The 26,917-nt window shown below is 41.4% G+C and overlaps 1 protein-coding gene across 1 annotated transcript; it reads left to right on the top strand.

Moving 5' to 3' along the window:
- Positions 1-75: 75 nt before the first annotated feature.
- CCDC81 (coiled-coil domain containing 81) lies at positions 76-24,509 on the top strand (the record flags this gene model as incomplete). Its single annotated transcript, XM_081153698.1, has 13 exons — positions 76-133; positions 3,767-4,023; positions 5,274-5,353; positions 6,912-7,033; positions 8,783-8,906; positions 9,519-9,612; positions 10,021-10,167; positions 10,996-11,100; positions 13,926-14,098; positions 15,511-15,589; positions 15,818-16,038; positions 22,191-22,316; positions 23,821-24,509. 13 exons carry the CDS (start codon positions 76-78, stop codon positions 23,960-23,962), a joined length of 1,728 nt encoding a protein of 575 aa, XP_081009824.1. The 3' UTR covers positions 23,963-24,509.
- Between the last annotated feature and the right edge of the window lie 2,408 nt (positions 24,510-26,917).

Below are 26,917 nucleotides of genomic sequence, written 5' to 3'. Positions count from 1 at the left end.
ACTTTCACTTTCACAAGACAAAAAATAGACGTGGGAAACAACAAGTTTATTCTGTTTCAGAGGCCTGTATTTATCATGGCAGAGAAGTTAGTGCAGATCCATGGACTCAAACAAAACAAAGTACATACTCCTGGTAAATATATTTCATATTTAAGATTTTCCCAAGGGGGTGACTGGCCTGGGGATGAAAATGAAAGGGCAAAATGTGGTCAGGTGAGGTCCACTTTTCACGTGGTACCTTTGGCAGAGGGAGGGGCTAACAGAAACATAATATCCAGTCTTCCTGCAGGTCATGTTAAACCTCAGTGGCTTAAGAGGCAGGCTTGAGAACACCTGACGTGACATCAGGCAAATATATATAAAAGCCATATCACAGTGTTATACAGACTTTATTCATATTTCAGACCCTAAGAAATTAAAAATGGTTATAAAGTAGAGACAGTTAATTAGGGTCTCTGATTGGGAGAATTATAGTCAGTATCAGTTGTGAAAAAGATCAGTAGTTGTGTATCTATCATATGTATAATCTAAATTATTAAAATTTAAAAGTGAGGAGGTTAATAATTCCACAGTTAATGAAGCAGGCTCTCTCTGGAGCATGCCCACGCCTTCTCTCTCAGGTGTGCATCTTTGTTTTTCTCTCCTAAACTCTAAGAGTCCCCACGAGACTTGCAACCAAGGGAGCAGTGGGCAGCAGCAGCTCATCCTGGGATAATCCCCTGAACCTGTTTCCAAGGCCCCCTTTTCTCTGACTTCTCAGTGAGCTGACAGCAGCCTTGCATTGGCTCACTTCTTTCCTATAACATTTCTAAAGCCCAAAGCAGTTCAGCCTAGTCTCTCTATCCTAGGCCATTCCTTGTTTCATTGTCTCCAGCTTTAATAAACGCCCTCTCAAAATCACCTAAAAAAAAGAATTAATGAATACCTTGTATACTTCTCACACCCTAAAATCTCCCTCCCTCCCCCCTTCCTTCCTTCCTTCCTTCCTTCCTTCCTTCCTTCCTTCCTTCCATCCATCCATCATCCTTACTTCCATTCTCTCTTCCTTCTGCTAATATTTACTGAGGGCCAACTATATGTCAGGCCTGGCTCCAGGTGCTTGAGATAAAGTGGTAAACCAAACAGACATGATGCGTGTGCCAGGACGCTCACATGCCAGCTTCAGTGTGTGGGCTTTGTGACACCTGCCTGGCTACTTCAAGGCCTCCCTGATTTCTGGCTGTTTCTTTTGACCTTTCTGATCATCGCCTTCTTCATCAGACTCATATATGGATGAAGAGAGACAGTCTACCTGCAATGTCAGCAGGTGAAACACTGAACATTTTCAGAGTAACTTTCCATTAAAAAATTATATACTGAAAAGATACAAACTATACTTAGAATTCATTATGCACATACTCAGTGTGATGAGTATGATGGACTTTTCAGCCATTTTTATCCACAGTTTTATGACAGAAGAAATATCCTAATTCATCAAAAATCTACAAAATGAAATAAAAATAAAGCCAGTTTTTTGTTTTTATAAAATCATTTGTTCCTTTAGAATTAGAGCATATTTTCTGTCTTGGATCTTGTAATGTAGTTCAAAAAAGTAGTTTAGATCTATAATTATTTTCACAAGGTTGAGGAAATTTCAGAATTAAACATACATGACTGAATTAATTCACAAAAACAGTTCTGTCCACAGTTTAGCTTTGGGGTTATGATTCTTCATCATTAATTAACTAGGTTTCTAATGAAACACTACTGATTCTTAAAGATTATTAATAGATGGCCCTTGTTTTTAATAACTCAGAATCTAGCGCGCATGATAGATATATAAGCAAGTGATGTAAGAGCAGCATTGATCAGAACTGGATCAGATGGTGGGGTTACCTAATCCTGCGTGGGGGGGTTTAGGGAGATGGCCTGTGAGGAGGTCTTAAAGGGCGACAGGACTTTGCTGGTAGAGAAGCTGTGGAAGATATTTCAGGAACAGTCTGGACGATTTAAGAATAAGAGAAAAGTGAAGCCTGTTAAGAGCATCTGTGGGACCAGGGCACATGACTGTGGAGGCAGCTGGAGGGAGGTAAAACAGAAATGGTTGGCAGGGGCCTTGAATGGTGTGATAAGGCCTTTGGAATGCATCCTGTAGGCACTGAGGAGTCATTGGAAGTGCTTGAGCAGGGGATTGTCTGTACTGGTCCAGTCTTTAGTTTAGGAAGAGAGCTCTTTTAGTTACAGTAGTTTGGTAAAATATGGTAAAAGCCTGAGTGAAGGCAGTGGCAGTCGGCGAAGGTGAGGGAATCTATTCACGAGACATTTCAGATGTAGAACTGATGGGATTCGGTTACCAACTGGAGTACTGGGTGGCAGGAGCAAGGAAGGTATTTAGGATGACTCATTTCCTGGAGAACTCATGCCATCAACTGCCACAGGGAACGCAGGGGGAAAGGCAGGCTGCGCTGGCAAATATGAGTTTGCTTTTGGACAGGTCGAATTTGAGATTCCTGTAGGGATGTTTAGGTTGACATGATTCCAGAGCTCAGGAGGAGGGTGGAGACTAGAGTCAAGATTTGGATAAATGTACCCAGGAGAGACTATAAAGGAGAGGAGAGAGCAAAGGACAACATCCTGTAAAATAAAAAAACCACCATCTTCCAAGAAATAGGAGAGGAAGGAAGCCAGCAAAAGAGACCAAGGGAGAGGAAATTGGAGGATTGGGAGTGGCGCCACGGATACGAGAGAAGAGAGGGCTCGGTTAACAGGAGTTAAAGAGAGGTGCCAATAAGATTTGCAAGGTATCCATTGGCTTGTTCCTCATGAGATGATCGTGCCCTTACTGAGATCGCAGAGAGGCATGGGGCGAATGGGAGGGGAGAATCTAGAGGCAGGCAATATAGCTTTCTCTTTTAAGAAATTTATTTTTAAAAATGAGACGGAGGGAGATGGTATAGAACCACCGTTAAATTGTGCAGGAGACCGTGGGCTAATCTAGGGAAGCTTGTTACTCATCTCCCGGCAGTGCTGGACGTCAGTGCTTGCTGCATGCTTGCTCAGAATGTCACCTTCCCTCTATCCTGTTCCTTTATCAGCGGACCTTGTTTACCGGCTCCGTTTGGATTTATCGTGTTGATCACTGCTGTTTACCCTTTCCTGACTCGTGGACCTTGCATAGCTCTATATCTGTTCTAGCTGAGTGGACCCTGTGCTTCCTTCAAGCTAGATATAGTCATATGCCTTTGCAGTGTCACCTAGGGACGCAGTAGAGAGGAAGAGTTTTCTGCAAGTTATCCTCTGATATCATTTGAGAGGTAACTTCTAGGGAAGATGGCTATCTTTTCAAAACGCTTAATGTTTGTAGATATTTATAATCAGTTAAAAACCGTATGCTAACTGGAGGAGAGAGACAAATATTGCTGCAGCATGTCCTAAAAGATAAGGGAGCTAAAAATTGCAGAAAACCCTCTGATAAAGAGCAGCATTTATTACTATGTCTCCAAGAGAAAATCTAAAGCATGTCTGCGGCATTGTTTAGAAAGCTAATTGTTCTTATTCTGGAGCAAAAAACATGACATTTTAAGGGAAAGTGTACTGATTAATGTCTATTAATAACCAGTTGTTAGTCATCTGTAGGAATAATGTTACATGGGATTCAACTGAAGGCTTCACAGTGACAATTCTGTTTTTGACTATTGAGAATCAGATGATTGTAAGTGTGTATGATATGTCCCTGTTGTCATTTCCACTTCCTTTCCCCCACCCCAACTGTCTTTTTCTCCTCTAGGTGATATCCCAGTCGTTCCACTTAATTTTGTCGTGATATCCCTGGAGGGTTCGTTTAACCGGGATACAGTGGAAGGATGCGTGAAGGAGACGCTGCTGTTTTTATCACGATCCATTTCCATCAAACAAAATGTGGAGTTTACGTTCAAAGGAATCGGCATCCTCGTGATCAAAGACGGCAGGGTGAAGATGAGATTTTTTAAGGAGTTCCTTAGTACAGTGGATGGAAGTGGGGCTCTGGCAAAAGCCCTAGCAAATGTAAATTAATCTTTTTCTTCTCCTAACCCTCTCCCCCTCATAGCTCTGAATCATCTGCGTGTCATTATTAAGGGAAATTCAAGCTTACATTTTAAATGGCAATTACCTCAAATGCAAAAAAGTGTTTGTTTATAGATGATACCTCTTTGACAAAAATGGGTAGAAGGGCAAAAGAACTTTAAACCCAGTTTTGAGTCAGTACTGTCTGAAAAATATAAATAGTAATAGAAATTCTTATAATTCGGGCCATTTTCTAGTATCCTATAGCTTAAAAAGTTCTTCTGCATATATCATTTCGTTTGGGTCTCAGAATGTTAGAAACCAGCATTAGCATCATCCTGATTTTGCAAATGAGAAAAATGGGAGCTCAGAGAGGTCGCTGGGAAGCCCGAAGGCTGGTGGGTGCTGACAAGCGGTAGAACTGAAACTCAAGCCCAGGCTTTCTAGTCACTCTTTCTTTCTGCTTATTCTATCTTATTTTCATGAAAGTCTACAATAAAATCAAATTCAAGTGATGGAGAGGGCTCTTTAGCTTTTAGTTTGCCATGTTGTAGAAGAGATTTTATAGTTGGCCCCATCACTTCTCACCGTGACGTAGCTGGTGCGGCCTTCATGGCAGGTGGCACCGAGAGTTTGAGGAGGCAGAGAAACAGTCGATCGGCAGGACTCACTGAATACTTAGTGTGCTTTAGCTGCACCTCTGGCAACTAGCATAGTTGGTGTGAATGCATTGGATTTTCAGAAATGTTATATAATCCTGTGTCTCTTGTAACTTAGACCCTATTATTACCCCCAGATACCTGGGGTCTAAGGCTACATAAAAGTTAGCAGTGTAGGTACATGAGTCCACCAGAATCCAAACCCTTCTTTTAAAAACCAAAGCCCAGTTTTAAAGTTATCTGGGGAAGAGTGGAATTAATCAGCTTGCTCACTTTTCTGACAGTTTCAATAAGTCGGCTAGCCTCTTAAAGATGTGTCAAAGAAACCATTAACTCTGAAGGCAATTTTCAAAGAGGAAGTGGTTTGAGAAAAAACAGCATCATTGGGGTTGTTATGTGACTACCCAGGGTGAAAATTTTGATAACTGAGATCATTCTTCATTGGATTTTAAGCTCTGGACTTTGAGCACTAAATAAAAATAACAATAAAGGTTATCACAGTAGCCTTGCCTCTGAGATACCCTGTAGCTTAGATTTGTCTGTGTCTTGGCCATGGCTCAGGTGTAACCCTTCTCTGTCCCTGTCTTCCAGAGGCCTGGCACTATGGACTCAGTGTTGTCTAGCAGAGAGAGCCTCAGGAAGCAGCCTAACAATGTGCTTGCATTTCCAAGGTCAGTGTTTCGGTCCGCAGGCTCCTCCAGGCTCCAGCAATCCTTGCTGCTCTGTGGGTCTAATTGGGCAGTGTTTCCCAACCTTTTGTGGCTCATGCTCCTTTGAGTAACAGTCTTACCCCAAGAGTGCAGTGGGGCGGTTGTTACTGGTGACCGACAATGATTATAATAATGACAATGAATAATAATATTAGTTATCTATGAAGCCCTTACTAGCTGCCAAGTACTATCAAGAATTTTCTAAGTATTACTGTACTTAATCTTCACTACAACCATTTCAGATAGGTATTATAGTTTTATCCATTCCATAGAGGTGCAAAATTAATTATAATTTTAATTTTTTTAAACAAGTGTAGCAACATGGTGCAATATTGAGAACACTGTAATATGAGACTTGGGTTTTATTTCCATTTTGGTCATCACTCACTCACTGTGTGCTCTTAGTTTCTGTGCTGTTAACTACTGTGCATTTCAGGTGGAGGGAGTTTGGGGAGTAACAGCCAGCTTCTCAGAATATTATTTTCTCATGTTTTGTTGAGTCTGTGACATCTTGAGTTTGTTGGTTTGAAATAGCTCCTTCTTGGAAGGACTGTGTGACGCACACCTCAGCAAAATCAGTGTGAAGGCCAGAATGGGCCTTGGAGATTAGTTAGTCCAACCCCTTCCTCTTGCAGATGAAACGGCCACACAACTAATTAGGGGCCAAGCCAGAAATGAAACCATGGCTCCTGACTGCCCCAGTGTTTTCCCCATTGTACCACGTTGTTTTACTCATTAAAAATAAATCAATGGGTTCTAAATAATTTTATGATTATATTTTGGAAAGCAAATTTGAGTGTCCCCTTGGACATATTTTTGCTTAAGCGCTCCAGGAGGGAAATAATTGCAGCGAGTCAAGGAGAATTAGAAATCCTAGAAATGGACACAAGGACTCAAATACTCACAACAATTGCAGGTGTTTTGATTTGAAATTTGGCCCCTGAATTTACTGGAGGTTCCCCACCCCAAACTTTAACCCAACACTCTGAGCCTGAGAACAAAGAAAATCTACAACTACACACACAAATTGAACAGACCCCTTCTCCCATCAAGCCTTTGCAAGTCCCTCAGTTTTGCTTGAGAAAAAGATGGAGAAGTGGGGAGGAGAAAGAATAAGGGGTGCAATGGTTATTTCTGAGTGTACTTTGCCCACCAGGCTATGAGTCGTTGCCTTCAAGCTCTTACTATCTCATCCCTGTGGCATCTGCTTACAGAACTGGAAAAGACAAATTCAACCTGAAACCTTAAACTTCAAACTGAAACCAAAACCAAAAACTTAAATCCAGGCTTTCCAAGCAGTGTATGTAAGAGCTGCTTTTGCGCCCTCAGTATAGAGGGGGAAGGTTTCGGTCAGCTCCCAGACTGAGTGATTTGTACTCGGCACACCAAAGCACTCACCCCCTCGAGAGAAGTGGCTTATTTCAGAATCAGCAAACTAGCTGGGTTGCTTCTCAGAACTGAGAGTTCATACGGTCACCTATTCAGGCCCAGATGGACAAACATCTTGGTTTGTTCCTAGGCTTGAGCTCAAGGAGATGGAGAACAAACCGCCTATGGAGACCATTGTAGAAGACGGTGGGAAGAATAAACCGAGGAACTGCAAGTTAAAGGACCGGGCAGACAAAGGAGAAGGCGCCAGGGGTAAGCCAACGGTATATCTCGCTCTTTACCGCTTAATGAACCCAGCCGTGTCGCTCAGAAACTCCTATGCCCCAAGCAAATAAAGTTAGATTCTTGAATAATAATAATAATGATAATAGTTTGATTTTAAAGAGAGGAAGGCAGAGGGAGAGAGAGAAAACACTGATTGGCTGCCTGCCTCCCGTACACGCCCCGATGGGGGAATCAAACCTGCAACCCGAGTACGTGCCCTGACCGGGAATTAATCCCACCACCTTTTGGTGTATGGGGTAATGCTCCAACCAACCGAGTCACACTGGCCAGGGAAATCACTGTGTTCGTCTCTCAAACATCTCCTATCTCTAGAATCTGTATCTTATTTTAACCACTTTATGACCCTCAGGCTCTTAGACAATGATCCCTTTGCTGGCTCCACATTCTTAAAGGGGTCAAAACCCAGGTGCCTACAGGTCCAGGCAGGTAACAAAAATGCATAAAGTGGGATGGATATAACATGATGAAGAGACATGTTAGCATAAATAAGAATTTTTATGAAAAATGAACAGTGGTAACTTTACAGCTTTGATATCTGACTTACAGGAGATAGTGGATTCTCATGGCTGTGTCTTCATTTAATCTGTTGTGATACAATGTTTTGGTTGAAGCATATGAAAAAAACTAGAACTTCAAAAACTTTTCAAAAGGGTCCTAGGGATCCGCTGGGGTTGCCAGACTACCCGTTGAGGATTGTTTGTCTATCAGTTTATTGATTTTTGGAAATGTGAGCCAAGTGGTATCACATTTTCTTATTTTTCAAGAGATTCTAAAGTCTATTGATTTTAAATGTTGACAACTAATTGGCATTGAAACAAAAAAAGCTGATTGGACCTAACAAAATATATCAATGGGTAAACATTGGCTTGTAGATATTGGTTTGTCATGTGGCCTATAGAATTACATATAGACTTTTAGCCCAGGGTTTACTGCTTTTGTTTCCTGAGCCTTGTCTATCACTGTTCCTTAAGACTCCTATGAGCAAAATTCTCTATTCATGTTCTTCTAATATGCCTTCCCCTTCCCTGATGTCAGGCTTCTGTTAACTTTTCCCTCCTGCCTTGAATGTCTGTCCTTCCTTTTCTTACAATCTGTCCCAGTCTTACTCACCGCTTAGCACCCTTTTCACATCTCATTTCATCACTGGATTCTGAAGCAGCTTCTCTCTTCCCTGAACATGTTGTTTGAGGTTTAGACATTTTGCATCATTGCCCTGAGTTGCTACTTATGTAACGCATATAAAGCACTTAGCACTGTTGGCATGTAGCAAGACCTCCACAGATGGGAGTTCTCATGTCCTTTGTTTATATCTTTTTTTTCTTTCTTCTCCAACTATCGATTGAAAGATCTTTAAGGGCGAAGACTTGCCTTTTAGTATTTTCTAAAGTGCCTGGTCAGTGCTTTGCATGTAATAAGTATACAACAAAAATAGATAAAGGGTGGGGAGAAAGTAGATTTATAGTTGTTCGTATGGGAAAAAAATACAATAGCTAATAATATAAGAATAAACTGTTTCGTGTTCTCACAACTGTAAACCTACTTTTGCCCCATCCACTATTTTTAAACCATACTAGGGCAAGGGACAATAATTTAAAGATAAGAAAGTGTATCTCATCTGAAAATTTTCCCTGGTAAAATTATGAGTTTAAAAATCTGTGTTAAGTACAAACCACCCATTTAAAGTTGAAAGGAAACTCATTTTCATTCATTCTACAGAGATCTCATCACCTAAGAAACTTCCAGAGAGAAAAACAGACTCCTGTAGCAAAGTGAAAGATGCCAACTTGCCAAACAAGTTAGAGCAGAGTGGGAGTTGGGGGAAGAATATGAACCCCGAAAGGTAATACATTTGTATTTTTTCTATTACATCCTACTAAATATAGTTTTGAGTCATTTCTTAATGCAAGGAATTTAAGTAAATGTCTGTTCATTCCCTCACCCAGTATTCTTGAGTACAAATTATGTACTAGGTGACGGGAATAATAGACAACCAGAGCTCATGGTCTAGTGAGCAACACCGACAGAGCAATGCATTCAGTAGGTTAAATGCTGTGACACAGCTGGAGACAAAATAGCACAGAGCAGGGAACACCTAACTTCCCTTGTGGATTTGGGAAAACATCCCATGCCTTGAACAGTGTACATAGTAAGCACTCAATAAATTTTTGTAGAATGAATAACTTTTATCCTAATTTCACAGGATTGGTAAGTGAGACTTTGCAAGATGACCCAGCTTGTCTAATGCCAGTCAACTTGTAAGCAAAAAACCTGGTCAAACCCCCGTTTATCTGACACAAAGCATAGGCTCTTAACCTCTATCCATACAGATGCTTTGAAGAAAACTATTGCTATATTTATTCTTTCTTTTATATTTACATGTGTCTCTAAAATTATCCTTGCCCTAGATATCACGCTGTATTACACACTAATGAATGTTGCATTGTTTTTATAGCAAATCATCTCCAACGTGTCTAAAAAATGCCAATGAAATGAAACCTAAAGTTTCTCCAACCACCAGGTGCCAGGATCATAATAAGGCAGGACAGGTATGGTGTCTTCAAACAAACAAAACTTAATCAGAATCTTCCTCTGACTTCTGTTTCTCAGTGAGAGTTCTGGGAATCACTCTTTAATATACGGACATTGCTCCAGTACTCAGGACCCAAAACTGGACTCTGATCAATCTATCTACTAGTCAGTCAACTAGTTAACAGAAATAAGATTGGGAAATCTCTAATCTAATTTTCAGTTGCTATAGATACTTCTGATCAAATGAGAGTTGAGTAAATGCTTTTGAATATTTGTGGGGCCCACTCTGCAAATTTTATTTTGCTAATTATTGTTAACATATCCTTTTATGATGTATGCTTTTGGTACACCCAGCCTTTGGAGAGCTTATGAAGGCAAAAAAGTAAAAAGTAAAACTTAATTGGTCCTAATATTTGGTGTTGTAGGAGATGTGTTACGTATGCTTGCAACGAGCACAACGGAATTCCCCGTTGTACTACGGTGAGGAGAGGAAGAGGAGGGAGATAGAAGATGAACAGCTTCTACAGCAGTATCAGATGCTGAAGGATCAGGAGACTTTCTTAAAAAACCAGGTAATTCAGCGCCTCAATGAAAGAGCGTTTAACATGGGACAGTAGAACATGATCATAAAATGCCATTTAGAATGTTCTGTCATATGCCTGTATTATAACATATTTAATCATTTAGGTACTGTAGGACTAAAACTTAGGTTGTGTCCAAGTTTTCACTAATAATGGCTTCACTTTTTATTTCTGGTAAAATATAATCCCGGTCAAGGCTTCTTTCTTCAAATCCATAGCCTATCTCTAGAAGCAAAGAGAGGTCCTAGCCGGTTTTCTCAGTGGTTAGAGCATCAGCCTGCAGACTGAAGGGCCCCAGGTTTGATTCCGGCCAAGGGCATGTATTTTGGTTGCAGGCTCGATCCCCAGCCCGGCCCTGGTCAGGGTGTGTGGGAGGCAACTAATCGATGTGTCTCTCTCACATCGATGTTTCTCTCTCTCTCCCTTCCACTCTCTCTGTAAAAGCATTGGAAAAAATATCCTCAGGTGAGGATTATTTAAAAAAAAAAGCAGCAAAGACAGAACGGCACCTTTGCATTTGCATTGTTAATAATTGGTCTGTGGTCCCTGATAATTGACCCTTCTGCCCTTTCCTGCATTTGTGGTATCAAGTAAGCACTTATGAAACCTTCCATTCCTCCTAATGGTCCCTGTCTTGCCTGAAGCCCAAGAACAGGAGATAAGAAACCTCCCCCAACGCACTGTTATAAATCTATGAAGTATCAGAAAGTATCATTGCCTCCAAAGGGCAGGTTTCTACCTTGGTTGGATTATTTTAATGTAATAGAATTAAATTTTTTTAAAGGCTCTATTTCAATGTGCTTTTTTCCCCTCCTAAAGATGAGAAGTCTGGCCCATAGAGAACAGAACCAAAAAAATGCTGCCTATAATCTTGGAGTTGCCGAAGCTATGAGAATCCACAAGAATGAAAAACCTGAATTTTATGTAAGGGTCTTTTCAGAATTTTCATTGTGAATACCTGCTCCATCTGTGAATGTTGGGTCCACTCTCTGTTGTCAACAGAAGAATGTCCAGCCTATAGAAAAATTTCTTAAGAGTTTAAGACAAAATTTTGAGGACATGCCTGGGAGCAAAATCGCAAAGGATTGAGAAAATGCTTTGGAGAATGGCAATTTTGCAGCTTATTTTATACATTAGAATCAAAGTAGAGAACATAGGAAGGTTACATGAAATCCATTGGTGGTTAAGTTAAAGAGGCGGGAGAAAGCAAAGTGGGGAAATCTCGAGGACTGGATAAAAAAACGGAGAAACACATACTTCTTTTACATTTCTGGGTACAGGATAGTTAATAATTAACTTACAGCACATAGGGATGGTATGCAGGGAATAAGATAACAATGAGGAGCTGGTGCCAGCGGTTGTGCCTCTGAGGGGTAAGAAAATTACTCAGGCATTTCAAAGGTATGTTATCCTAGATGCATAAGAACAATGGACAGAGCTCACTTAAGATAAAGGTTGACCTTTGCTGAGGAAGCTACAGGCCTGGGACAGGACTACCTGCTATAGAACCTGTCCAGTTAGGAATTTGTGATCAGACCACCCTGTGTGCTCACTTTTGGTCACCAAGTTTGTAAGGCCTGCCATGTGGTTCTCCTGAGCTTGTCGGGTTTAGTATGTGGCCCCTTTGTCTTTCACATTGTATTGCAGGCTGTGCTGGTTTTCAATGGACAGAGATGAAAAGTGGGTTGTGCAAGGTTGAAGCTTCCTTCTAGGGCAGGAGTGGTCCAGTGTCTGCCCCCACACTGTTCACATTCACAATGCAGTTCTTATTAGTCACTGCAGTGCTTGTTAACGCTAGAAACTCTCGACAGGGGCTGGGGTGGGCGGTAGGAGACCGCATACTAAAGTCCTGCCCCGGGAACAGCTGATCTAAAGAGAGGACCAGCACTTGCTGGAAATGCAGAAGCTAGGGTCCCACCCCAGGCCTCCAGAATGGGAATCTACATTTGAGTAAGATACTTAGGTGATCTGTGGGCACACTAAAGTTTGAGAAGCCCAGTTTCGGATGGGGGTGAGCCACCTGCTTTGTCATTGATTTAATGTTTTCAATCATTATGTGCCTAAATTTACTTTTGCCCGAACCTTTCTCCTTTCACCTACTATCTAGGTGGTAGTTTGACATTCTGGACATAAATCTAATCTAATATATTTTATTTATTAATGAATTTCTGTGTGCTTGCCACTGTACTGGTGGTTAGGAATATAAAGATAAATAAGACAGGGTTCCTTTTGAAAGAGGCCTAAAGAAGATAGTGGGGGAGACAAATTCAAAGAGACAAGACTGATATACTAAATGCTGTAAGACTTTGAATACAGCCCTGTGTGAACAAAGAGGAGAGTCACTTAACCCAGACTAGAGATCTGGCAAGGCTTCCTGGTGTACAGGAGTTAGGAAGTAGGAGCAGATGTAGAGTTGAGTGGAAGAGGAGCCTGCCAGGGAGGGGCGGCAGGGAGGGACAGGGTAGAGCACAGTGCGTTTGAGACTTAGGCATGATCTCTCTGTCCTCTTAGATATAACTTGCAGATTATATTTATTACTGCCCACTTAGTATCTCCTCTTTGATATATCTGTGGACATCTTAAACTTAAAAAGACCAGAACAGAACTTTTGATTCCCTTTCTCAACCTGTTCTCCTTTCAGCTTTCCCATTTTCATAAGTGGCATCACCAGGCAGACCGTTGCACGCACCTGATTCCAGTTTCCTCCTTCCCTGTCTCCCACATCCACCCATCTGCAAGTCCAGTTGCCTTTGCTTTTAAATGCATCTAACACCTCTTCATCTTCAGCATCACCACCCCAGTCCAAGCCACGTTATAAGGCTGAAATTCTGTGATACCCTCCCTAATTAGGCTCGCTGTTAGCCTTCCTGTCCTTCTACAAGCTATTGTCCACACAGCAACCTTTCAAAGTGATTAACCAACCCATATCTAGTGGCGTCCCATTGAATTAAAATAAAATAGATTTATCTTGACCTATCAGGTCCTACATGATAAGGCCCTAGCCTCCCTCTTTGAGCTCACCCACTTCTACTTCCCCCTTGCTCACTGTGCCTCCACCGCCACACAGATCTTTCTGCTTGTTAAACATGGCTGGCTTGTTTTCATCGGGTGTCTTTGCATTCACTGTTCCTACTGTGTGGGACACAGATGATTCAGTCATCTCCACTGAAAAATTTTCCATTAACCAACCAATTTAATCCTATTCCCACCCAGCCACTCCCTGTAAGGGCTTCCTAGCACTTATTGTGACTTTAAGTGACCTGATGCATAGTTTACTGGTTCACTGTCTGTCTCCTGCTCCAGGGTGCAGGCTCGATGAGAGCAGGGCTGTCTGTGGTTCTTCATTCTTGGTCACCGTTGAATCATCAGCGTCTAGAACAGCCAGGCCCGGATTGAGTGTTCTGTTCTCCCAGTTCCCACCTCTTCTCCATCCTTGCTCATGCTTTTGCCCTCAGAATTCCTTCTTCCCCTCTCTGTGTTGTATGTACTAGCTCAGGACCTACTCCATGAAGTCTTTTTTCATCTCTTGGATACTGGGCTTTGATCGGTCCTGCTCAGATTTATTCTTGAGCACATTTGTATTACTCTGTGCATTACCTCAATACTAGCTGGTCAGTGTGTTGAGGATTTGTAAATATCATAAATCAATAAATACTTCCTGATTGAATTTAGTCTTCTGAACTATTACCTTTATTCTTTGTTGCTCTTTGGTATTTTAGAATAAATAACCCGCTTCTCTTTCATTCTAGAAATCCTTCCTATTTTATAAACGGCCATCCAGTCCTGAGAGTAAGGCTTTAAAGCAAGAGGAACATTTCCAAAGTCTCCTGAAACAAATGAATAATAGACGGGAAAAGGAAATAAACCAGAGAGAAAACAAGGAGTTGATGGAACGCCTAGAACAAGTGCAACTCACAGAGGAGTGAGTCCAGCTAGACAGGCTCAGGAAAACGGAGCCAGAATTTTCATGTGACACTTATTTCCATGTGGGATTGACTCAGCATTACTAGTTTAGCACAATTGTAACCAAATGAGCAAACGAACCCAGCTAGCAGCCAGTACCATGGCATAACATTTTATTAGGAAAATGAAAAATCCATTATTATAATAATTATCATTACAGTAATGATTGCCAATCTATAATTACATAATTATAGAGTATCATCACTAATATTGGTAGATGGAGGGAAGGGATTTGTCTTGGGCGGGGCATCATTCTTTGCTATTCCCAGGTGATCTCAAGGCAAAGCTGAGGTGTTATTAGAAGTATGTAGGGATGTCCTATGGAACCAGAGGGCAGGAGTGTATGGGGACTAAAAAGCCATGAAGTAATAGCTTTCCCTTTGCTCACACTCACAGCTCCCTACATGACATTGTCTTTATTCCGGCTCAAACATGGACGAATGTTAGTCTCAATTCCAAATTTTCAGTAAAGAGAATCTGTTTGGTCTTGTTTGGGTCATCTGGGGCCCAAGATGGGGTCAGGGCCACAGAGTTCAAGCATTCCTAAGGGGGCCACACTTCTGCTACTGAGGTTAGGAGAGCAATGAAGAAGGCTACTCCAGAGTGAGAGAGACTCCTGAAACAAATAATATTAGTTTCTATGACCAAAGGATTGCATTTCCATAAAATGTATGTGTCCCATTATACCCATTTTACATATCATATGGGTTTCTTGGAGGTTACATATAATAGAATCATAATTTATAATAGGAAAGATCACTTTTCTTAAAAAGAAATCTTGTGATGAATCATTTTATAGAATGAATAGACACTTCCTGCTTTCCTATATAGATTTTTTTAAAGCCTCTGGGGAGGGAGGGAGGAAGAGATCCTGTCTTAGTAAGAGTGCATTTTTGTGTAATACGGTTGGCTACCTGCTTAGTCCTGTCTGTCTGTCCTGTGTTCTATACATTCTTCACTAGCCTATGGATTTGAATTACTGTTGTCTTTCTTAAAAATGAAAGCTCCTGGAAGGAAATAACACTTTTTATTTACCAGGCTCTTGTTCCTATGAATACTAGACATTTAAAAAATATATATATCTTTATTGATTTCAGAGAGAGGAAAGGAGAGGGAGAAGAGAGATGGAAACATCAATGATGAGAGAGTCATTGATCTTCTGCCCCCTGCACTCTCCCCACAGGGGACTGAGCCCGCAACCCGGGCATGTGCCCTGACCGGGAATCGAATCCCCATCTCTTGGATCATAGGTCGATGCTCAACTGCTGAGCCACACCGGCAGGGCTAGACATGTTTTGATTAGGTTAATTTGTATTACTAAAGACTCAGTAACAAACTTTGCCCCCACCTTCTCTTATTCATAACTGCCAGACTTGCTGCACAAAGAGCCAAATACATACAAGATAAGATGGAAGAAACAGAGTGTTACAAGAGAGCTTTGGATGCACAGGTAAGGGAATAATTATTAATTTAAAAACTGTGCAGTGCGTCAGTAGCATTCTAAAAATATGTGTAAATGCTGTGATGTTATGAATACCCTTCTGCGTTATCCATTTGGTGGTTTCAAGGCCCCTGTTCCTCCCTGGAAGGTATTGGTGTTTCACTGTGCTACAGCCTCATGCATAAAGTTCATCCCCTGGTATAATTGTAATCTGCATTATGCGTGTCCCTGTTTCAGATAAAGCACAAGTTCCCCCAGCTGCCCATATCTGAGCCCGACTCCTTTAAGCCCATCTTTGGTAAGAATGAAAATGAGCTGGTGGTGGAAAAGCGAAAGCGAGATCGGAGTTACATGAAGCACCAGCTGGAGGCAGCTGCTAGACACAAGAGGAAAGTCATCCTGAACCAACTGGTGGACCAAAAGCGGGACTTGCTGATGCTGCAGAAGACAAAAAAAGAGTAGGAGACCCCAGATCACCCCTCCTCCTTCCTGCCTCCTCTCCCCTGTTCCCCTGCTCTCTCTCTCTCATACCACAGCAGAGAAGCAATGAGAGTGAACACACTGAGGAGTGACTATGTGCAAAATATTGTTCTAAGCTTATTACATGTGTCACCTCATTTCATCTTCACGATTCACCCTATGAAGAAAAGTTACCAAGCTAAAAACACACACCTTAAACTCCCTTGATCCCATTTCTCTCTTCATATTTCTCCTTCCCTTTCCAGTACAACTTCTTAGAGTTGTCCACACCAGCACAACCATTGGAAATACACCATGAGCCACAGATACGCTGTTGTGCTCAAGTAGACACAGACGTGAAAGTTGGGCTCTTTCTCAATCTCTGCTAAACCCCCTTCCTTCAAAGAACTGTGCATGTAGTAAGCTGTGCTGATGATTGCTGGGGAGGGGTCGTGAGGGTGGCAGGGTAGGCAGAGGAAGGCTTCCTGCCGTAGCAATGCAAGTGCCTTTAAATCCAGACATGACACTTACCTGGTTTCTTAAAAGGCTTAATTAGACACCTCACCAATGGAGAATTTTATAAAATTATCAAAGTTCACAGGAGTTCCAAAAGGGCTCCTCCCCCAAATCTCTTTTTAGAAGGCAGCTGTACTTATAAAAAGAAAAAACGTTATTAACATTTTACAAATGGTCAGTGGGATGGTGCAAAGATCTGTTATGTTCTATACCAGGTAGGCTCAGACATGGGAACGTGAGTGGAAGAGCAGGTTAAGGAAGGAGTACCTTGTGATAAGGGTGGGGCTGGGTTGTTAGTTGAGAGAGGTCAGAGTAGTTAAATGCATGGCTTTCAGAGTCAAGTCAGGTGTGGGATAGTCTTGCATCTGCCCGGGGTTATATATATTTATATGTCTATATATTGGCTAAAATGTTGAAATATTTTTATACTTCTTGAAAAGTAGCTGTAGCCTCAAGCCCTGCAAGTGCACCTATACTGCCCAGGCTGCCCCAGCCTTTCCCTGGGATCCCCCCCCCCATGGCCTTTCCCCTCAGGGATCAGCACCAAGACCACTTCCAGTCCACTCTGATTGACTGACGTGGTTCTGCGATTTTATTAGTGGGATATTGGGCGTATCACACAAGTCTGAGGGCATTGGATCCCTTATCAGTTTGTAGGGATAATGCTAGTATCTACTTCCAGGTTGGTTGAGGGTTAAATGAAATAATTCTTGTAAATAGCTTCTGTTTTATAGCAAACAGCCTCCTCTTGTCCCAGGGTGGCTCTGTCTTTCCATGCACGCTGTCCCTGCTGGCTCTGGGACCCTTTGCTTTTGTTGCAGAGATTATTGCAGCTTCCTCCTCTGCTTCTAGCCCTTGGCTTCTCTAATTAGTCTCCTAAACCTGGAGTTAGGAGGGTAAACCCTGTCACTTCCAAGCTGTATGACCTGGGCCAAACCACATATGCAGTCTTTGTTTGTTTTGTTAATCCTCAGTCAAAGATTTTTTTCCATTGATTTTTATTTTTATTTTTAGAGAGAGTAGAAGGCAGAAAGGGAGAGGGAGAGAGAGAAACATTGTGATGTGAAAGAGACACATCCATTGGTTGCCTCTTGCATGCTCCCTGATTGGGGCTGGGTATTGAACCTGCAACCCAGGTACATGCCCTTGACCAGAAATCGAACCTGCAACCCTTTGGGGCCCAGGCCCATGCTCTAACCACTGAGCCAGGGCCACAGGGTCTTTGAGCCCTCTTTTCCTTGTATGAAAAATAGGGATAATCACACCTGCCCTACTTATCCTTGCTGTGAGAACTCGGTGAGATTATGGATGTGGGAGCCTTTCTGGAAGCTGCAAAGCTCTGAACACATAGGAACTATGGCCTTTGGTTATCTCTATGATCACAGCTAGCTAGGTCTTATTTTCTGTGTGGGTCAAATCCTTGTTTTCTGTTTCTATATCCTTTCCTGGTTTTTCCAGATTCTCCCATTTCTCGTATCTTTTCTAACTTCCTGCCCTATGGTCCACATCAAGATGTGATCTCAGGTCCTTGTGTGGCAAACAGAAGGTCATTTTCTTTTGAGGGGATAATTTAGTCTGTAATCCAAACAAGTGTTTTACTTTTAAAAAAACTTTTCTGTTTTTGTTTTTAAAAAAAATATAACAATTCATGCTAATTAAAATGTTAATCGGTGGAGAGATTAAAAAACATTAATAATCTTCCCTGTCCAAGTAGTCAGTGTTCAGGTTACTATGTAAACATCTATGTTTTTTCCTATTCTTTACAAATGTATTAAAACAATATGCACATATATTTTTCCCTTCATTTTTGTTAATGAAATGAGACCTGTGAGCTCTTGTACATTACAACCCAATCTTTCTTTGATCTTATAATATGTTATTGGGGAACCCTAGTGCACTGCTGGTGGGGATGCAGACTGGTGCAACCACTATGGAAAACAGTATGGAAGTTGCTCAAAAAATTAAAAATGGATTTGCCTTTTGACCCAGTGATCCCACTCCGAAGAATGTATCCTAAGAATCCTGAAACACTAATCAGAAAGAATATATGCACCCCTATGCTCATAGCAGCGCAATTTACAATAGCTAAGATCTGGGAACAGCCCAAGTGCCCATCAGTAGATGAGTGGATAAAAAGCTGTGGGACATTCACACCATGGAATACTACGCAGCTGTAAAGAAGAAGGTCTCATACCCTTTGGGACAGTATGGAAGGACCTGGAGAAAATTATGCTAAGTGAAATAAGCCAGGCAGAGAGAAAGACAAATATCACATGATCTCACTTATACGTGGAATCTAAAGAACTTAATAAACTGATGAACAGAATAGGTTCAATGACATGGAAGCATAGATGAGACTGACGAATGTCAGAGGGATGGAGGAGGGCGGGTGGGTGGAGGGGGAGAGAGTAACCAAAGAATTTATATGCATATATGCACAACCCAAGGACACGGACAATGGTGGGGAGAGGGACTGGGGAGGGGGGTGGGATGGGGTGGAATGGGTCATTGGGGAGATAAAGGGACATTTGTAATATTTTAAACAAAAAATAATAATATGTCATTAATTTACATTTATGTCAGTACATATATATGAAATTCATCTTCTAATTTAATAACAGAATACTATCTATAATATGGGTTACTCTAATTTAACTTTTGCACTATTAATGAACATTCACTTTGTTTCCAGATATGCTGCCATAACAATTTTGCATTAAACATTTTTAATATATACTGGTTTTACATATTATTTACATATTTTTTGTTTCTATTGGATAAATTCCTAAAACTGGGGCTGTTAGATCAAACACATGGAACATTTTAAATATTACCAGCTACTGACATTTTGCTTTCTAAAAAGGTACAGCAGTTTGCTTCCACCAGCAGTCCTGTGCCTCCCCTCTATACCTGCTTCATTTTCTTACTTTCTAGGCATTTAAATTAAACTGACTTTTAAATCTATCTTTTTAGAGATAATATAATAATGGCCAGAAAGCATATGAAAAGATGCCCAGCATCACTAATTATTAGGGAAATGCAAATGAAAACCACAATGAGATAGCTGCTCATTAACAAATGGCTTCCGAATTTTGTGAATTGTGTGCATTGAGCTTTATTCAGCCATCAGCTGTCTTCATCTGCTCTGTTTGAAATAGAGGTCATTTAGAATTTAACTATGTTTTTGCCTTTCGAAGATAAGAGATAGTTCATGTTTTATTGAATATTTACTTATGTGAACCTGAGATACAGTGATTCTCCACTCCAGTGATTAAAGATGTCAAGGTTGGAAGGTGAGATTTCAAGTGTGTCTTATATTATACAATAAAAAATATTTAATTCCAATTCTATGTATATCCTGGAGTGCCAACTCTATGGCAGTCTGAATGGAATAAGCAGTTAGCAAACTGTGCATGTTTCCCCCTGCAACTCACTTATGTAGATGTAGGAAAAAGTCTTTTACTACTTAAGATGTATATGCATACCAGTGTAACGTATACATGTAAGATTGCTATCTTATTTTTCCTAGGGCTTTATAAAAAGAAAACATACATTTGCTGAACAGTATAATTTTTCACAAATGCAAAGAGAAAATGTGCTATTGTTTATCTTGGATTATAATATCTGTGGTTCGATTGTCCTGTGAAATATAGAAATGAAGAACAGTTATAGATTTTTCTTACAACCAAACACAACGTGAAACATTTAACAAGTACTTCTTTTAAACCATTCAAAGGATAAGAAAGGAAGAAAATTGTTTAGTGGTAGACAAAACCATTAAAATGCAAATATGATGTAAAGGGGAAAAAGAAAGAAAAACTAAGACAAGCACGGGGGGGGGGGGGAGAGGGAGAGACAGAATATGAGAGAGATAGATACTATTTCACATCCATTAGGATAGTTATTATGAAAAAACAAACAAACAAACAACAGAAAATAATAAGTGTTGGCAAGGGTGTGGAAAAATAGGAACCCTGTATACTGTTGTGGGAATTTAAAATGGTGCAGCCACTGTGGAGAACAGTATGATGGTTCTTTAAAAAATTAAAAATACAATTACATTATGGCTGAATAATTTCACGTCTGGATGTATATTCAAAAGAATTAAAAGCAGGACCTTGAGGAAATATTTGTACACTCATGTTCATATCAGCATTATTCACAATAGCTGAGCAATGGAAACAACCCACATGTTCCACCACAGATGAATGGATAAACAAAATGTGCTATGCACATACAATGGAATATTATCCCTCCTTATAAAGGAAGGAAATTCCGACATATGCCTCAATATGGCTAAACCTTGAGGACATTATGCTAAGTGAAATAAGTCAGTCACAAAAAGACAAATACTGTATGATTTCACTTACATACGGTTTCCGAGTAGTCAAATCCATGGAAACAGAGCAGATTGGTGGTTGCCGGGGGCCAGAGAGGCAGAAATGGGGAGCTGTTTAATGAGTGTAGAGTTTCATCTTGACAAGGTGAAAAGAATCTGGATATTGGTTTTACAACGATGTTAATATACTTCACACTGTATCTATACACTTAGAAGTGGCTAAGATGCTCAGTTTTATGTTGTGTTTTTGACTACAATTAAAAAAACTATGAGAAGAAAAAAGGTTATAAAAATATGTATAGTGGATACCGTTCCGTCATTGAGCTCCCGTTGTGTGATAGGCATTGGTACTTTCTGTGTATTATTTCATTTAATCTTTGTAATGACTTTTTGAACCAACGCCCGTTAGAGGAAAATGTGGCTGTGCTGTTAGGAAAAGCGGAGGAGCACAGAACACATTATTGATTTTTATTGGTGGGTCCTGACACCTAGTGGTGGCTGCCACCTGTAACACACAGCCCTGCAGAGCAGGGCCGTCAACGGTCAATAGAGTGAAGTCCTCCTAGACTTTGAGAGCTGATGGTGAGAGCTTCAGTTTGGCAAGAAATAAGCACATATAAATAATTTGAACCAGGTTTAAGGTGGTTCACATCATCAATGACTGTGCCTTTGGAGACCAGTCATAGAAGCACTTAACATTGAGAATATTGGAAAATTGTTCTTGAGGAGATGTTATACAGCAGTCACTTCTTTGAATATATGACCTTCATCAAACACTCCTTTTTTCTTTTTTTGATCATCTTTACAGTGTTAGATATTTTCTTGATTTCATTTTCTTTTGCCTAGTCATTTCTGTTTCTTTTCTCCTTTGTACACCTTTCTCTTTTGTCTTGTAAAATGCCTGTAGCAACTGGCAGGCTGGAAAGGAACACGCAGTGTGAGGAATCCATTTGAGATGATTCTTCAGAGCAGTTAAATTAGCCTCAAAGGCAATTAGCTTTAAAGGCTGAATTTGCTAATTGGAAAAAGGTTTCAATCCTGCTGACTTAAGCCAGGATTGAAGATGAAAGGTCCTAAACTTATAAATTGTTTGAAAGCTGGGGAGTCTCACTGTGTTTTTTATTTGTTGTTGTTTTTTTTTTACAGTGTTCATGTCTTTTAGTACATTTCAAAGAGTAGTGAACACAATCAGAAGGTTTTTGTTTAATTTACCATAATAGGAATGGGGTTCCCAAGGTTGGTGCATGTGCCCTTCCCAGTGTTGTGAACACAATCAGACTATTCTGTTCTCTCCAGGCACTTGGCAGACAGGAATGCTGAGGCGGAGAGAGTGAACAGAATGAACCAGAGCTTACAGGAGGACTGGGAACGGAGCGCTGAAATGAAGAGGCAGAGGGACCTGCAGGAGAAGGCTTTCGATCGGTAATACCTGATTTGAACCAGAAGTTCTTTGTTAGCAAAGAAAATCCCCTCCGCTCCTCTAATCATGGGATGGCAAGTAGGTTTCAAGTGCCAACTCCAGCTGCTCGGCAGCAGCTGCCTAGAGAACTCTGTGGAGAAAAGAATTCTGGGTTCAGCGAGAAAAACTGCTCCGATGCATTAGAAATGTCTGCTTTGAATATGGGATTGCAGAATATTGCGCTGTAGGCTGTATAGTTGCCATCTCTGCCCTAATCCTTGCTCTGCATAGGGTGGCTTTATTTTCCTTTTTTGTGCAGGGGGGGGGAGGCGGGGGGGGGGAGGAGGGAGGGACTGCTCTTTGGAAATAACTAGCTGGGAATAAGGAGACTGAATCTCCATCTGAGCACACACCAGGCTTGCAGAATGGTCATTGAAGAGCAGAGTCCAGGGGCTGTGGGGGAGATCGGCAACTGGAAAAGTGAGAAACCCACGTGGAACTGGAATGTGTCATTGTATCCCTGTTTCCTCTCTGCAGCTATCTTTGTACAACCCAGAGCCAGGGAATCTACTCATGGCTTTGAAAATGAACACTCACTTTGGAGAGGCAGCTAATATGTTCTTATTTGTAAGGTGGGAAAGTAAATACCCGCCTGACTCGCTAACACAGGAGTTTGGGGGAATCTAATAGGGTGGTCAAAAAGCACTACTCTTAAAAAATTTAAAACATTTTACAAATGTGAGGTAAGATTTCGTAGAATGTTAAAAACTTGAAAAAAAACAGACCAAGCCTATACAATCAAATGTTATAAAAACCTGAATATGCCAAAATATTTTAAATTGCCAATTGTCAACTAATTGTTATCATGGGTAAAATTTGTTATAATGGATCTTGATCTGTAACTCTCCCTTTCCTTTTAGATTTTCTTTTAAGGCATTTTGTTGTTGTTGTTGCCTGCCTTTGTAATGAGCAGAACCCATATTTTGTGACAATGAAAGTATGAGGGATGACATGGAAAATAGGTTCCAAAGGGAAGAGGGATTGTTTGATTGGAAGAGGAAGGGAAAGGGGAGTTGGAGATTTCAATCCATTTCTTCAGTGTTGGGGGAAAGCAGGTAAAAGGCAGTGAGATTAATGACGGGGGGCTTTTAGTTGGACTTTGGAAGAATGCTTGGCCTACCTGGCCACCAAGGATAGAGGAGACGCAGGAAATAACCCTGAGTGGCAGGATAACACAGCTGCCCCCAGGGCGTGGCAGGGCAGACCTGTGTCCTGAAGACCTAGGCCGAGTGTGGGCAGGGACTGCAGCAGGGGGCCGTCAGGCAGAAGGAACTGACTGGTTTTAAAGAGAGAACAAAGCAAAAGCAGGTGGGAGATGACAGGTGGGTGGGTGGTAAGCTCCTGGGGGGCAGGGACCAGGGGTGACTCTTCTTTTGTACCCCTGCGGCTGCCCTGGCTTGCTAGCTAGGCGTCCAGCAAGGCCTCTGGAAGGCGTGCTAATGGCTGCTTTTCCTCACCTGTCCCCAGGGCCTCAGACAAGCTCTTCATCCTGGACCAGTGTGAGAGGTACCGGCGTTGCAAGCAGTGCCAGCGGAGCACCTCCAACATGGGGGACAGCCACTTGTGGCCAATGAACAAGTACCTGCACGGCTCCCGGCTGTTTGTGTGAAACTCAGAGTTTGGACCTGCGTTTCTGGGCGAAAGTTTTTATTTTTGTAGTGTTTGAAAAAGTGCATTGCGCGATTTGGTGCTTTCAGGAGCAGCTTGCTTTTTAACCGCTTACTGAGCTCCTGTAGGCAGGGTCTCCCCTCCTGTCTTCCTCCCATCCCCACGGACCTGCTGCCGATGGAGCTGGGATGGGACTCGCTTCATTCTGCTGTGGGCGTGCGGCTGGCCCAGCCCTGCCACTCCCCCTGTGACTGTGTGACACACGGTGTCTTTTCTTTATCTGTAATGAATAATGAATAATAAATATTTTCTATGTGCCTGACTGGTCTAAACATTCATATTGGTAAATATTTTTAAAAATATGTTTTTATTGATTTTTGTGTATTAACCTTGCATCTTATGATTTTTCTAAACTCATTTATTGGAGGGGGAAGAGAGGGAGGGAGGAAGGGAGAGATTGGGAGAGGGAGGCAGGCACTATTCTATTCTTTGGCATTTTCTACATACAGGACTGTCATCTGTGAATAAAGGCAGTTTTATTTACTCTTCCTTTTCAATCTGGATGCCTTTCTTTTTTTTTTACTTCATTGAACTGGCTAGACCCTACATGTTGACTGGAAATTGTGAAAAAAAAATGCTTGCCTTGCTCCAGATCTTAGGGAGAAAGTATTCATTCTTTCACCATTAAGTATGACATTAGACTTTGGTTCTTCATCAGGCGAGAATGTTCTCTTCTATCCCTAGTGTGTTAAAAGTTTTATCATAAACATGTGTTGTATTTTTTCAAATGCTTTTCACACATCCATTGACATGATGTTATGGTTTTTGTCCATTTCATTAATATCGTATATTCCGATGATCAATTTTTATATGTGAAAACGACTTTGCATTCCTGGGATCAATCCCATTTGTTCCTTATGTGTAATTCTTTTATGTTGATGGAGTTGGTTTGTTAATATTTTGTTTAGGGTTTTCCATCTATATTCGTGAAGGATGTTGGCCTGCAGTTTTCTTTTCTTGTGTTGTCTTTATCTGGTTCTAGTAGGGTAATATCAATATCACAGAGTGATTTGGAAAATGTTTCCTCCTCTATTTCCTGAAAGAGTTTGTGAAGGATTGGTATTATTTCTACTTTAAGTATTTGATAAAATTCACCAGTAAAGGCATCCAGGCCTGAGCTCTTCTTGGTGGGAGGGCTCTAATTACTAATTCAATTTCTTTACTTTTTATGGATCTGTCAATTTCTAGTCTTTGCTTGCTTTGGATTTTGTTTTGTTTTCTTTTTTAAATAAGTTGTTTTGAGGAAGTTTATGTTATTGCTTTGAAACCTTCCTTTTTTTCCTGATATAGGCACTATAAAATTTCCTTCTAAGCACTTTTTAAATTACAACTCATTAATTCATATTTTTTTTCATTCAATTCAACATATAATAATTTACTTTGTGATTTCTTCTTTCAACCATGGGTTATTTAGAAACGTATTGTTTAATTTCCAAATAATTGAAAACATCCCACTTTTTCCTGTTGTTAATTTCTAATTTATTAATTCTGCCTAAGAAGACTTTAGAGAGTCAATTGCATTTGAACTCCAAGGATGATGATGTCTTCAGGTAGAAAGCTGGGGTGGACTGAAATTTAATTGCTCGAGGGCAGGGAAGCAGAGGGAAGGAATTTCTAGATGGATACCAAGCATGAATAAGGGCACAGGCCTGGAATTAGGCGAGTTCAGTGCCAGAAAGATGTTCAGTGGGGTTGGAACAAAGGAAATGTAATTTGTCTCTGCTTTTTGTCTCAGATAGTATAGCTAAAGTTTGTTAATTTAGTTTGTTTTCAAAGAACCTGTTTTTGTTTCATCAGTTTTCTGTACTATTTTTCTTTATTACATGGAGTATAACATAAGTGGAGTTGGGGTACAGAGGAAGCTGTGGAGCAGGATGTAGAAAAGACAGTAATCAAGGTTCCCTGGTGTTCAGATTCCAGCTTCACTCTTCCAGCCCTCTCCTGAAGTTTCTCATTCTCGATGAGCCCAGGGATTGTAGAACAGGAATGTTTCCTCAGGATATTCCTGGCTGAGCACCAGCACCAAGGAAGCAGATGTTAGAAGAATAACACCTGGGCAAGGGGTCACTGGTGTCTCTGCTAATTACTCCTCTAGGAGTCTACAGTCCACCGAGCCTGTCACTGAGAGGTGGCCATGTAGGACCTACTCACTGTGGGCAGTGGGGATCCTGAGGCTGAGCCGGCAACAGGGGTGGGCAGTGGTAGGTCCCCAAGTATGGTTCATTGTTTCCTTTGTCCTACAGTGAAGTTGGAGGTTGGAAGCTACCACCCCAATAGGTCATAGCAATTCAGCAGTCTCTGATTGCCGGGGCTGCAGGCCCCTCCACCACCCCATGGTGGGCTCTGATGACCATGAGGGAGGTGAAGGCTACGGTTGAACTTGGTCTAAGAAACACGCAGGACAGACTGACACCATTCTATAAGAAAACTGCTTGGCTTGCTGAATTACTTAAGAGAGTGAAGGAGGGTGGAAGAGAGAGTGTTCTAAAGCCAGGAAAATGAAATCAAGTCTTTCCCAGAACTCCCCAAGGTGCTTTTCCCCTCAGGACCTCTCTTCCTCCTCTCTCCGTGGCCTGCTGACCCTCCCCGCCCACATTTCTCTGGTTTTCCTTTTAGTAATAACCAAAAAGGAATGTGAGTAATACTCCATAACCCACAGGGCAGTGACCATTTCTGACGAGTTAGGGAGCTGCTCCAGCCAGTCAGCCCCCGCACCCGTCTGAGACTCGAAGGGTGTGCATTCCTCCAAGAGACTGAGCTTCCCGAGGGCTGGGCCATGCTTCCCGGCCAGTGGCTGCCCTCGCAGTCCACATTTCCCAGCCACTCCTACCTGTCCTTCACTCTTGGGACTTGATGCAGACACTGATGCCCCTACAACCTTTTCTCCCGTCCTCAT

Source organism: Miniopterus schreibersii (assembly GCF_964146895.1).
Source record: "Miniopterus schreibersii genome assembly, chromosome: 12".
NCBI classification, from domain to species: domain Eukaryota; kingdom Metazoa; phylum Chordata; class Mammalia; order Chiroptera; family Miniopteridae; genus Miniopterus; species Miniopterus schreibersii.
Note: the sequence above shows the minus strand (reverse complement) of the source record. Positions and strands in the feature narration are given on the sequence as shown.